The following is a 14,230-nucleotide window of genomic DNA, read 5'->3' on the forward strand; positions in this document are numbered from 1 at the left end:
CACAGAGAGAAAAAAAAGCTGATTGAACGACCAAGGTTTTTTTTGTCTTCGTTCCTCTCTTCGATTTCATTTCTTCTTCGTTCCTTCATTCATACAGAGCTGCCTTGAGCCTTCTTCCAAACCTCTATTTCTCTCTCAGTCTCAACCATCACGTCACGCCTCTCTGCCGTCGCTCTTCTTCCGTCACCGCCTCGTTCTGTCGCTCTTCTCTCTCAGCCGTCAGTCATGCCGTCTCTCTCACTCACGCAAGTTAGATAGATTCTGTCTTTTCTTTTTATTTTTTTCTGTTTCCATTTAATTCTCTGTCTGACCAATTTGTGTGTCCTCGGTGACAAAGAACAATTCACGCACAAACGGCATCAATTTTCTCGCATGACTTCCATCAAGAGCAATTCTGTCTATCTCAGGTATTCTTCATCTCTCTTCTCTCTCTCTCTCTCTCTCAGATATTTTGAATTTGATGTTTTGCAATTGACATTTGGATGTTTGCAACTGAAATTTGGATGTTTGCAACTGAAATTTGGATGTTTGCAGCTGAAATTGGTTTTGATTATATCTGTATGTTTTGATTATATCTGTATGTTATTATATCTGAAATTTGGATGTTTGCAGCTGAAATTTTGATGTTTTGCAATTGAAATTTGGATGTTTGCAACTGAAATTTGGATGTTTAACCATGTTCATTTGCTAATTGATGCTCATCCAATCCAATGGATATCGTACCCGATATTCTTGTGCTAGGCTAGGCTCTTAGTTTGTATTTTTGTACTCACAAGTTGATTTTAGGTCATATTTTATCAACTGACAGAATTGAAAAAAATAAAAGGAAATTGTTTCAAGTTGAAAAGATTTAAGGTGGTTTGGATGAATGATCTTCATGGTTTATTTGTTATTCACAGTAATTGTGGTTTTGATAGTTATTAATATGTATAGCTTGTATGATAATTGGTTTTGATTATATCTGTATGTACAGCTTGTATTAATATGCACAGCTTGTATGTACAGCTTGTATTAAAATGTACAGCTTGTATTAATGTACAGCTTGTTTTAAAATGTACAGCTTGTATTAAAATGTACTTGTATTTCAAGACAAATCTTGTATGTACACTTGTATTAAAATGTACAGCTTGTATTAATGTGAGGCAGTAAATATAAATATGTGTACATCTTGTATTAATATGTACAACTTGTATTAATACATGTCATACAATTGATTAATGCATGTATATGCATCACGTTTAATTGGGAAATGAGACATAGTTGTTTTTTTTTTACTCAAGTGTTTTGTTTTGTTCGTTCGATTGTATAATATTTAATTTTCTGTTTTTTTTTTAAATTGAGGGCTTGTTTTTTGTTAGTATCATGTTTAAGTTGCTTTTTTTTTTTTGTTTCTTAAAGAAATCATGAATGAGTCAAACCCATTTGGAGAGGTACATGCCACTACTAATAGTGAAGTTGGTTCATCATCCGCATCCGTATCCACATCCGCATCCGTATCCGCATCTTCTTCAACACCTTTCGGCATCTCATCCATTACTATCATCTCTACACATGTCTTTAACCACTCTTCTTTACCATGCATTGTTGATGTAAGAACCTCATGTTCTTGGTCAAAAGACAAGAGCTTTTGCCGTTTATCTTTAGGAACCCTCCCCGGATATTTCTTACATAAGTTTTCAATATGTTTCCTCAAATTTGAGGTCCCATTTCTAGTAGAGTTTGCTGCATAGCTCATAGTGCAATACTTGCACCTAGCTCTCTTCTTAGTGGTTGCATATTTGCTCCCATCCTCCTTCACACTCTCAACCACTTCTTCATATTTCTCAAAGTGATCCCATAATTCCGATTTTTCTCTTTTTGGGCCAGAATGAGGTGTGGTTGAAGGAAAAGGTTTAGGCGGTTTTGTAATTCTTTGAACCCCCATTTCCAAGTGCCATCTCGTAGGACACTTGTGAGGCATTTCATGGTAATGTATGATGCCATGAAACAAAAATTGAAAGAAGAATTAGCACCACATAGAGTATGCCTCACAACAGACACTTGGACAAGTGTTCAAAACATCAATTACATGGTCATCACGGCACACTTCATAGATGGTGATTGGAACTTGCACAAAAGAATCTTGAACTTTTGTGTGATTTCCAATCACAAAGGGAACTCAATTGGTAAACTCCTTGAGTCATGCTTGCTTGATTGGGATATGAAGAAGATATTAACCATCACGGCCGATAATGCTTCTTCAAACACAAAGGCTATAGATTACTTGAAGTCGAAAATGGGTCATTGGGGAAATGGTAGTCTTTTATTAGAGGGAAAGTATATGCACATTAGGTGTTGTGCTCATATTGTGAATTTGATAGTTCGTGATGGGTTGAAGAAGTTGGAAAAAAGCATAGTGTGTATAAGAAATGCTGTGAAGTATGTAAGATCTTCTCCCAAAAGGTTGGAGGACTTTAAGAGTTGTGTTAAGAAAGAGCAAATTGAATGCAAAGGGCTTGTGGTGTTGGATGTGCCAACAAGGTGGAATTCCACATATATGATGTTGGAAGCCGCCTTAAAGTTTGAAAAGGCATTTTGGAGAATGGGAGAAGATGATGAAGGCCCATATATTTCTTGGTTTGGTGAAGATGAACCGGATCTTGAAGATGGGGTGGTTATGTCTCATTACCCTAGAAAGAGGGAAGGACCACCAACTAATGAAGATTGGAACAATGCTCGTACCTTTGTGAATTTTTTGAAGGTATTTTATGATGCTACATTGAAGATGAGTGTCACTTTGCATCCCGCTTCCCACACCACATTTCATGACTTGATTGCAATGGAAGAAGAAATTGAGGATTTGTTGATGGAAGAGGAGGAAATATTAAGTGAAACCTCAAACCTCCAAGGTTTTGAAGGACATGGCACTTAACATGAAGATGAAGTTTAAAAAGTATTGGGGTGACCTTGATAAATTGAACCAAATTTTGATGGTTGCTCTTGTTCTTGACCCTCGATACAAATTGGGGAACTTGGAGTTTATCTTGAAAAGCCGGTTTGAAAACCCGGAAGATGCAGTTAAGAAGAAGAATGAGATCAAAGAGATTTTAAAGAAGTTTTATGAAGAATATGCCATGCCACCACCACCACCACCACCTACTCAAAGTAGTAGTTATTGTTCTAGTGATACTACTACAATGAGTACAAGTAGTAGCCAAAGTCGAGGGGGAAAGAAACGAAGGCAAATGACCGAAAATTGGAGAAAAGAGACTCGAGCAAATGATGTTGTGGTATTGGAGCATGAGATTGATAGGTACATCACCGACCCTATTGAAGATGTGGTTGATGAATTTGATGTTTTGAAGTGATGGAAATTGAATGGGGTTAAGTATCCGGGGTTGACACTTATTGCAAAGGATGTGCTTGCCATCCCGGTATCAACGGTGGCTTTCGGAATCATGCTTTAGCACGGGTGGTAGGGTAGTTAATTCATTTCGTGCTTCTTTGACTCCTAAGATTGTGGAGGCCTTAATTTGTTCTCAAAATTGGTTAAGGTCGGATGACATTTTCTCTTTACAATATGAGCCAACAATTCAAGAGATGGAGTTCTATGAATCGATTGAATTAGGTATGTCTTTGTAATTTTATATGCTTTATTAATGTATTATATAATATGTATGTTTGACTAATGTTTTAATGGGTTTATGTTTTTTTTATGTAGATATTATGAGTTCATCCACACCTAGCACCATAGCTCCAACTACTTTTCAATGTTAGGAGGAATTTAATGAAGTTGGATTGAATTTGGGTTGTAATGTATATTTGAATTGAATTTGGGTTGTATTTGGCTAGTAATTTATTTTGGAACTTATTTTGTTGAAGTTTGATTGAATTTGGGTTGTAATTTATATGTTGAAGTTGGATTGCATTTTTGTTGAAGTTTGATTGAATTTGGGTTGTAATTTATATGTTAAAGTTGGATTGAATTTGGATTGCATTTTTGTTAAAGTTAGATTCATTTTGATGCGTTGAAAGCTTGATAGAACCTCAAATTTGAAGTATGTTAGTATATAAATTCATTTTGGGCAGGTTTGTTTATTATTATTAAAAAAAAAAAAACGGAACCGTTGGATTCGAACCGGAACCGGACAAGTCCGATTTGGTTCGGATTTCTGTATGAATATTGAGCAGAACCGGTCCAAACCAAACCGGATTGCACTATTGGATCAGGTTTCATTTTTCTCCAAAAACCGGTCCAAACCGAACCGTGCCAACCCCTAGGGCCAAGTGGCTGTTTTGGTTTGAGCTTCCTTGAACTTTCAGAGCCCAAGCCCAACCAGGAAACGCTATTTGACCCAAAAAAAAAAAAAAAAAAAAGGAAAGAAAAAGGAGACGCTAGGCGATTGGTTAGCGACAACACCAACGACGGTCTCTAGTTCCACTCAAAACCCCAAACACTGTGCCTCCTCCTCCTAGTCTCCTTCTCTACTAAATAAAATCCCATCTTTTCGGTCTCTTAAATCTCGTAGTAATAACCAGCAATATTTTCAGGCAAAATAAGAACCGGAACAGAAGCCTGTTTTGCTATATTTTGATGGTTTTGGTTTGAGGGTGTTGCTGGGTTAGGATTGTTTTTTTGTTTTTGTTTTTTGTTTTGTTTTTTTTTGGCTTTAGAGGGTGTAAGGGTGTAACAATGGCGGGAATAGCTATAGTTTTAGATCTACTGAGAAAAAACCCAACTCAAACAGCCCAGGCATTACACTCTTCTGGGTTTTTCTCAGCCAAAGCAGCAGCTGCTGCTGCCTCTGTTGCCGCCGGAGCTCCGTATGTTTATAAGACATTATTCGGGTACTCTCTCTTATTTTTCTTAGTTCTTTTTTCCAATATGTGTGTTCTATGATGTAGCTGGTTGCGATGATATGGATTGTATATTGGGCTATGCTGATGTTGGATTTTCTGTTGTGGAAATTAGTAGAGATATAGACATGCTTAGGTAAGTGGTGTGGCTCATGGGTGCTTTTGTCTGTGAGCAGTGGAAATTGGGGTAATGATTATTTTGTTATTTGCCCGTTAGTTTACATGGTGGTATATTGTAGTGGTGTGGGGCTATGTTGAGTATGGGAATTTGATGATACTTGGAAATATTGATTTCTGGTTGATTTTGTATCAATTGGTTATCGACATATACGATATGAACAATTGTAAAAGTGGATAAAGGTTCAGTAAGCTATTTTTCTAATTTCCTATTTAAGGGCAGTCCTAAACTTTTGATTGTGTTTGATTTACTTTATGATGTATAATGCATTCTTGGTATCTTATATGGTTGAAGATGAAGAAGAATAAATTCAGGATTGTTAGTTTGATGTGTAACCCCTATACAAAATGTCAGGAAAGTAAAACTTTTCTTTGCTATTGGGTTTCATGTCCCTGTGTGTAGGTCCTTATTCATTCTTTCTTTCTTGAGTTCGTTGCATAATCTTAATATCAGTAGCATGTCTTTAATGAGTTTAATTATTTTATTTCATTATTACTGTGAAGATTGTTGTTGGCTGAAGTTTGATCATGTACTAATGTTTTAGTACTATGCAACAGTAATTTTAGGATACCAGTTGCCTACTGTGATGCTGGAACAGCATGGTCTGAAGACTATTTTTCTAATTTACAAAGCGCATCTCAAAGATTGTTTCAGAATGACTCTCTGAATTACAGTACCAAGGATTACAAAATTGAGTTAAAGCCTCTGTTCTCAGCTTTTGAATGGAGGGCTCTAGCTATGACAACTTTGAGGTCATTTTTAATGTTCTTTTTACCTCTTTTGGAGCCTCGTTCAAACTTGGAAGAGGATGATGATGACTTCCTGCCAGACACTGAAGAAGAGCAGCATGTAGACTATGCTGTTCCAATAAAAAAATCAGTAATTCAAATTGTTCGTGAGGTAAGTTGTTTTTCCTGCTTTCTTCTTTTTATGTTGAATTTAGGTTAACCAAATTTCAATCATACAGTCGAACCAAAAAACTTTCAATCATACAGAATGTCCTTCAATGAATTCCTTTAGTTCCATGGTGCCTTTTTCTGTTTACCCTTTGTTGGTCTTAACACCAGACTATGATATGCTTCAGATAGTTTGACTCAAAAAATTTCTCTGTGAAGGGCTCATTAAAGGATTAAGATATCACGTTGGAAATATCAATATCCAGCGAGTGCTTGGTAGCATTAGTTCTGTGGAGGCCTTACTGAAACTATGCTACTTGTAAATCATTATGCACCATGCATCATAAGTAGCCATGGCAGTTATTAGAAATTTGTGTTTCTTGAAAAAATGACTAAATGTCAACAGAATTAGGTGCTTGGATTTTCATCCTTTTTCCAATGCTTGTTGATGCTCTAAATTATAAATGAGATGAAGCGTGTGTCACAACTCATATTTATTTTGAAAATCAATCTGGTCACAAAACAAGCTAGTTTCTGAGAATGCGCTGCAGATGTTTGTTAGTTGTCGAATCATCTCCAAAGCTTTGATCACTACGCTACCCTCTTATTGTTACTCCCCTTACCATACACCACTTCAAATGGTTACTTCTCCCCTTACTTAACTGATCGGGGACAAATCTATGCTCTTGAACTTGAACACTGTGATGGGTAACATGGCTATACGACTGGAGATCGGTGATGCTTTAAATTCTCTATGTCCATTTTCGGGGATTTTGGCATGAATTGGGCATAAAGTCCTAAGCTTCGTAGGCCCAATGATCATCCAGATGCTCGTTAGCCTTCACCTGAAACAGTGTTAGGGAGTTTTTCTCTCTTCCTTTTTTCCCCCAACTGTAGTTACTTAAATAAGCCACCTACCAAATTTTGTACTTCTCAGGATTGCAACTTATTCTTGTATTCAACAAAGTTTGTCGTCTTGCATTGCTGTTCAATTGGATATGTAGTCTATCAGTGTATGTAAGGCATCCAGTAACTATTGGAGACAAAGATGATTGAGTTAATTTTTGCATCCCATCGCAGACCACTGTTGTAACTACAAGACGGATTCTAGAACGACTTGCTGTCCATTATGTTTCACAGAGAATGGCATGGAAACTTCTTAAAGGTAATTTCTTTATGTAATAATTCAAATCTAGTTTAATTTTAGAAGAATAAGTGAACAAAACTTATGAGGATAGTAGGGATGAATCGATTTGTAATTAGAAAATATGATTGACCACATGCAATCAATTTGTACAGATGTTCCAAAGTCAGCCATGAGGAAAGCTGGAAGAAAGTTGCCTACTTTGGTTTTCTTCTTCAGTGTTAGCAGAACAACTTTCAGAGGTGAAATTCCAATTCTTGTATCCTATTAAAAATAAATAAAAAAGACTCCCGGGGCTGTGGGGTGGGTTGGGAAGAAAGAATCATATAGCCTCATTATTGTTGGTTGCTTGAACTTTCAATCTCACTGTGCTGTTTATGTTTATACGTTTGTGCAGGGCACTTTCTGGGTGTTGCAGCGTCATGGCTCATCCAAGTAGGCATTGAAATCTACCGATTTTTTTCTCATATGATAAAGTCTAAAGAAGAAGTTGATGACATTGATACACCAGAGCAACTTAAACTTCTTGCGACAAAGGTTTCAAGTGCTACTATCAAGTGTGGTGCATCACTCGTTTTTGCTTCCATTGGGGCAGGTATTGGTGCCACCCTTATCCGCCCTTCGGTTGGCCAGTGGATTGGTAAGTGAATGAATTAAGTGGTCTGTATATTTTAGTACCCATTGTATGACCTTGTTGTAGTGTGCATATATATAATTTCTATTTTGTTTTGACAGGCTGTGCTGCGGGGGATTTGGCAGGGCCTGTTATCATATCATATTGCTTTGGGAGAATTTTCCCTGCAGAACTTTGAGCACTGGGGATAAACTTGTTTGGTGTGTTCTTTGCAATTGCTTCGAAGTTGACTGGTATACACAAGACAATTTGTTAGAATGTGATGATAAAAGTTTTGACAGCAAGACTTGAAAAAACTTTTTACGATGAATTTTTCAAATAAACTGTTTTACGTTGGTGTTTACTCATCGTGGTTGTGTGATTAGTGGAAGAATGCTTTCTGAATTAGCCAAGATAGGGAATGGTAGAGACATGGGTTGTCAAATTTTGGAGGAGCCTCCTTGCAGCGTAATTTCTGTTTTATTAGATGACAAGGCCGGCAAGGCCTGTCCTAGATTAATTGTTTCTTAAGTTTGTTTTTGGCTCTGCGTCAGTGTAACCGAAGAAAAGAATGCACTCTGAATTGATTGTTTCTTTGTACTGCATATCTATGCCCATTCTTGTCTTATGTATCTGTGCTCCTGGGAACAATTTTAAAGTTTGTTTGATATTGAACTTAGTATTCTGATGAATGCTTCTGAGAATGGATGTTTGGATTTATGACGGGCTTGTAACTCAAGTGATAATGAGCATTTATAAATAAATAAATAATGCCAGAGTTTTCATCCACCTTTGGCCTCTTTGTAACCAAAAGAAAAAAAAATAAGAAAGAGAAGTTGCATGTCATTTGTACAGCTTCTTTGCGGCCAACTTGGTAAATGCCAATCTTATTGAATATGAGACGAAAATGCAATTGCAACTTTGATGTGCATTGAAAACATTAGTAAATTATATAGCAAATGTGAAAAAAAAAGCCCAAAAGAAGCACCTCTACTCCAAACCAGCCCACCAAATTTCAAAATGACAAGAATGGATTTACATAGCAAAACAATAGACATGCAAGTCCTCTCCTGAAGACAAGACTAGCAGCCAAGTTCTGAAATTTTTGTTAGCATGACCAAAGACAAAGGTCATCCTAGAGCACTCTTTCATTTCATGGCATGTGAGTTGTGCATGGGATTGTGACTCTGTTTGCTTGTGTATGTGTAAGTGCGTTATGTGTGCGTGCGATAAGGTGTAAGTATGCATGTGATGGATTTTGTTGGTGTAAGAAGTGGTAACAACGAAGTGTAGGGTGCTTTGTATAAAAGGGAGACTTCTGAAGAGAGGAGTGCATCACGGAAGAAATTTTTTTAGTACTCTCCTTCAACCTTCAATCCTTCAATAAAATTTCCCTTTGTTTTTTATACGCTATCTCTCGAACCATTATTAATACACTGTTCATACATTCTCTCTTTTAACCATTGTTAATACATCAACAGTTAATACGTCTAACTTCCTAGCAATATCAACATCAACATCAACAATACTTAAGTAAGTCTTTTTATCTTTCATTTTTTAGTTTTCTCAAACAAACTTCTAGTTCAAAATAGGAAAACACTATTATAATTGTGTTATTATATAATTTAATGCTTGCCGTAAAAATAAGTAGATGTTAGTCAGGGAACCTCTGAATTAAGAGGACCTTTGAGTTTTGCAACCATAGCCCTGTAAGTTGTCTTTTTTGCAATTCAATGTTCAAGTTTCATTTTCTTGAAAATTAATTTAATTAATTATATATAAGTAAATAATCACTTCATTTATTTCCTTCCCAACTAGTTAATAATTAGTAAGTACATGAATGCAGAAAGTCGTTGTTACCCCTAAATAAAAACCAATCACTAATTTTTTACGATTTTCTATTCTATATCTATATCTGCACAATTACCTCGGCTGGAAGTGACGCACCGTGATGGCGTTTAGCGCCGACCACCGTGAGGCCATCTTGGAAATGAAATATAAGATGAAGAGGCTAGTAGAAAAGGTCAAGTGGAATGAAAAATGTTATTCTTACCACTAGAGTCACTCAAGCTCCACCTCGCACTTCACCACCAAAATGGCTCGGATGAGAAAAATGGCTCCAACGATAACAACGGGACTTGTGGAGATACGCCAAATTATAAGTTTTGAGTCCAAAAAACTTCTCAAACCTATATATTTTGGGGGATGGAAATTTGAGAAATCTCAAATTTGGACTATAATTCCACCCAAACTATTGCCTGGACTGATAATGTTTGTGGGCTCAAAATCTGCTTTTTCTTCTTTGTTTTATGCCTTGGAAGCCCATGTGAACAACAAAAAGTGTTGGCCCCATGTGAGTTTTGCAACAAGCTGACCATTTGATTGAATCCCAACGGCTACTTTTTCAAAATTATGCTGTGCTCTTTTTTTTTTTTTTTTCTTTTTTAAATTAAATTAAATTATTTTAATATTCCAACAGCTATAATTTGTGTCAACAAAAATCCTTTTTTTTTTCTCCATTTGTTATATTTTTTTCATTCTATTTAATACTTTACTCATTCTTATATGGTGTTGTACTTGTTTTCATTTTTAAGTGAAATTCTATTATGTTTTGGAATTTTAATTTTTTTAGGTTAAAATGTTTAGAAAATTAAATCACGAATGTTGAAACAAAAATAATGTCAAGAAAAATTAACGAGAAAAAAAAATGTAGGGGTTAATCATTCTTAAATAATTTAATAAAGTTTCGGACTTAATTATGAGTCTGCAAGGTTGCAGAGAAAAAAAAAATTGAGTTCTGAAAATACATGAATAGTTGTATTTTGGAGGGTGGAAATTTGAGTTTAGCCCCAACAAGGTTGGAGATGGCCTTATGTAACTTTTTGTACGTAGATAATAGTACATAGTAGCTAACAGAAAGGGAAGAGAGAGGGGGAGTGGAAATGGGTAATTGTTGGGTTGATAAATAAAAATGCGGCTAAAAAACGGGGTACATACTTTTTTGAAATCGGATGGATGTGTTGTGGTACCCTTTTTGTTTGGTCGAATTTTCCTCCCGCTGGGGTTTTTATGGTCAAGGTTTTAATGATGCCACTTTTTTAGTCCTCATGTAGTGGTGTACGTTGCTTCATGTGAATGAAAATTAATTTGATCAATTATATATCAGCAAATAATCATTTCATTTCTTTCATTCTCAACTAGTTAACAATTAGTACGTATATGAGTGCAAGAATCTCAACTTGGAGCTCAAAACTCTCAATATTTTGCCCCTGGCTCCATTATGATCAAGGTAAACGAAAAAGACCGTGCAAAGCTTGAAGGTTCCATGAAAGGTGGTAGGAGAAGAAAGACCCCATCACCAAGCTGTCGGAGGCAAATCTTCTATAAGGTTCCATGAAGAATACCAGCAAGATTTTGGGAGCACAAAAATAGTTATAACTTCCATGTTATTCCATCTATAAACACAGATCTTGAGAGACTAGCCTTGCCAAAACGATTTGCTTACAAAGACTTAGTTGCAGCCACCAATGGCTTTGCAAACGACAGAAGGCTAGGTCAAGGGAGGTCAGGACAAGTTTATAATGGATTCATACAAGATCTAGGCTGCACCGTTGCTGTCAAGAGAATTTTTGTGCAGTCTGAGCACTAGAGAAAATCTTCATCAATGAAGTCAAAATAATAAGCCGCTTAATACATAGGAACCTTGTGCAGTACATTGGATGATGTCATGAGTGTTGATTTATAAACTCTTAAGCAGATTTATTAGTTAGTTAAATATAGTTTCCTTTTGGCTCACTTTTGTAAGCCTAGTGTAAGCTTTCTATTGGATGACTAAAGGAACGGTTGAGATCTCTTTGATGTGTAAAGGATCCAGCTATTAAGCCTAACGGTCATATATTCCCTCACACTATGTGCGTGAGGTTGTAAATAAGTGAGAGAGTCTGAAGGAATAGAACATTTCTCTGCTACACGTATAGCAGAGTCATTTTTGCCAAAATACTGTTTGCTCTAAATTCTTCTTTTCTTCTTCATCACTCTGCCTTCCTAATCTTAGAAAACACTAACATGGTATTAGAGTCAGGTTCAATCATCTGAAGCTGGTCGTTCAATCTGTGAAAGAAAAATCATCCGGAAATTTGGAGGCTCATTCAAAGCTCACGAAGCCACTTGAGCTCGTTTTCTCCTCAATATGAAAACAACTTGTTTTTGGAAGCATCTGAGATCAACCATGGCTGGATCTGGAAGCTCAGAGGTGAGAACTCAGATTTTCTCTGGCGAAAACTATGAGTTCTGGAAGATTAAGATGGTGACCATATTCAATCATATGGGCTTTGGAATCTGGTAGAAAAGGGAATTCCAATCTCCTATTCTAAGAAGAAGAAGAATAAGAAGGCATCTGAGGAAATCTCAGAAGAGGAAGATGATAAGAAAGCAGCTGCAATCCTCATGAAGGATGCAAAAGCTTTGGGTATTATCCAAAATGCGGTCTCAGATCAGATTTTCCCACGAATTGCAAATGCAGACTCTGCCAAAGTAGCTTGGGAGCTGTTGTATGGAGAATTTCATGGTGGAGATCACGTTAGATCAGTAAAACTTCAAAATCTCATATGTGAATTTGAATATACTAGAATGCATGATAATGAGTTGTTGTCTGCTTACCTTACTAGACTAAATGACCTGATTAACCAAATGAAAACGTATGGTGAAGTGCTCTCCAATGAGAGGCTTGTTCAAAAGGTCCTGATTAGTCTAAGCAAGATATATGATCCTATTTGTTTGGTGATTGAGAACACTAAGAGTTTAGAAACTGTGGAATTACAAGAAGTAATTGCCATTCTGAAAAGTGAAGAGCAACGATTTGAGTTGCACAATGTTGATGCAATTGAAAAAGCTTTTGCCTCATTCACTGTCCAAAAGGCCAGAACAAGAGTGTAGTGAAATTTGGTTCATCCAAGTTTCAAAAGAATTGGAATCCTAAGGGGAAACCATGGGAGTCAAAAGGAAAGTCTCAACAAAACAATCCTGCACCAGCTCACAATTTCAGCTCATCACAGCCAGCAAGTCAAGAGGGTGTAAAGCCTCAATGCAAAGTGTGCTCAAAGTACCATTTTGGAGAACGTAGATATAAAGGCAAGCCAAAATGTTACAATTGTGACAGGTTTGGTCACTTGGCTAGAGAATGCACTACAGGGAAATCTGTGCAAAAGGCAAATTGTGCAAACCAAGTGGAGGTGATTGGAAATTTGTTCTATGCAAATTGTGCAACCATTGAGGCAAACCCAAATGGGGATTGGTACATTGACAGTGGCTGTAGCAACCACATGACTGCCAATGTTGATTTACTTGTTGATGTGAGAACAAATGTGGTAAGACATGTACAAATGCCAACTGGTGTACTTGTGAAGGTGGCTGGCATAGGATCATTGATCATTGAAACAACCAAGGGGAGAAAATACATCAGAGAAGTCATGTATCTTCTAGGCTTAAGAGAGAATCTGCTGAGTGTTGGGCAAATGGATGGGTATGGATATTTTCTGGTGTTTGGAGATGGAATGTGCAAGGTGTTTGATAGTTCGTCACTGAACTGTCTCATCATAAAGGTTCCAATGAAGAAGAACAGGTGCTATCCTTTGTCTTTTCTAGCTAAGAATTAACTGCTTATGAAGGCTAGTATCACCCATTGCACATGGATTTGGCATAAAAGACTAGGACATCTACATTTTAGAGGATTGAAATAGTTGAGAGACAAAGATATGGTGCATGGCTTGCCTAAATTGGAAGAACAAAATGGTGTGTGTGAAGGCTGCCAATTTGGAAAACATGCAGCACAAAAATTTTTCCAAAGAATCAAGCTCAAAGAGCAAGCATCTCACTTGAGTTAGTCCACATTGACCTTTGTGGACCTATGAGAACTGAATCTGTTGTAGGCAACAAATATTTTATGTTGATCATTGATGACTTCACAAGAATGATTTGGCTCTATTTCTTAAGAAACAAGTATGAAGCTTTCAATTGCTTCAAGAAATTTAAATCCATGACTGAGTTGCAGGCTGGACACAAGGTGAAATGTTTGAGGAGTGATAGAGGTGGAGAATTTCTATCTTTTGAGTTTGTACAATTTTATGAAGATCATGACATTCATAGGCAGCTCACAATGGCCTACACTCCTCAGCAAAATGGAGTGGTAGAAAGGAAGAACAGAACAGTAATTGAAATGGCTAAGTCTATGCTACATTAGAAGGAAATACCTTATTTCCTTTAGGCAGAAGCTATTCACACACATGTATACATTCTAAACAGATGTCCTAACAAGGCCTTGAACAATGTCACACCCTTTGAGGCTTATAGTGGAAGAAAGCCTGGTATTACTCATCTAAAATACTTTGACTCCTTATGTTATGTTCATGTGCCTAATGAACTAAGGCATACACTCGAGCTTAAGAGTGTGGAAGGAGTGTTTGTGGGATATGCTACTTGTGAGAAAGGATATAGGATCTTTGATCCAATCTCCAAGAAACTTACATTGTCAAGAGATGTTACCTTTGATGAAGAGGGATCTTGAA

At 36.7% G+C, this 14,230-nt stretch overlaps 3 protein-coding genes across 3 annotated transcripts; all 3 read left to right on the forward strand.

Annotated features, from left to right (window-relative positions):
- The first annotated feature begins 1,969 nt into the window (after positions 1-1,969).
- On the forward strand, positions 1,970-2,911 carry LOC148919041 (zinc finger BED domain-containing protein RICESLEEPER 2-like). Its single transcript, XM_089048770.1, has one exon. It carries the CDS (start codon positions 1,970-1,972, stop codon positions 2,909-2,911), a length of 942 nt encoding a protein of 313 aa, XP_088904896.1.
- Positions 2,912-4,347: 1,436 nt separating this feature from the next.
- LOC103342732 (uncharacterized) lies at positions 4,348-8,272 on the forward strand. The gene is made up of 6 exons (XM_008246375.2): positions 4,348-4,827; positions 5,572-5,914; positions 6,991-7,075; positions 7,210-7,296; positions 7,452-7,694; positions 7,790-8,272. The coding sequence occupies exons 1-6, from the start codon at positions 4,673-4,675 to the stop codon at positions 7,864-7,866; spliced, it is 990 nt and encodes a 329-aa protein (XP_008244597.2). The 5' UTR covers positions 4,348-4,672; the 3' UTR covers positions 7,867-8,272.
- A 3,623-nt stretch (positions 8,273-11,895) lies between these two features.
- Positions 11,896-14,229, forward strand: LOC148919042 (uncharacterized). Its single transcript, XM_089048771.1, has 4 exons — positions 11,896-11,919; positions 12,018-12,598; positions 12,826-13,287; positions 13,968-14,229. Exons 1-4 carry the CDS (start codon positions 11,896-11,898, stop codon positions 14,227-14,229), a joined length of 1,329 nt encoding a protein of 442 aa, XP_088904897.1.
- The last annotated feature ends 1 nt before the right edge of the window (position 14,230 follows it).

Source organism: Prunus mume, linkage group LG3, assembly GCF_029339155.1.
Source record: "Prunus mume cultivar Tortuosa linkage group LG3, ASM2933915v1, whole genome shotgun sequence".
Taxonomy (NCBI): domain Eukaryota; kingdom Viridiplantae; phylum Streptophyta; class Magnoliopsida; order Rosales; family Rosaceae; genus Prunus; species Prunus mume.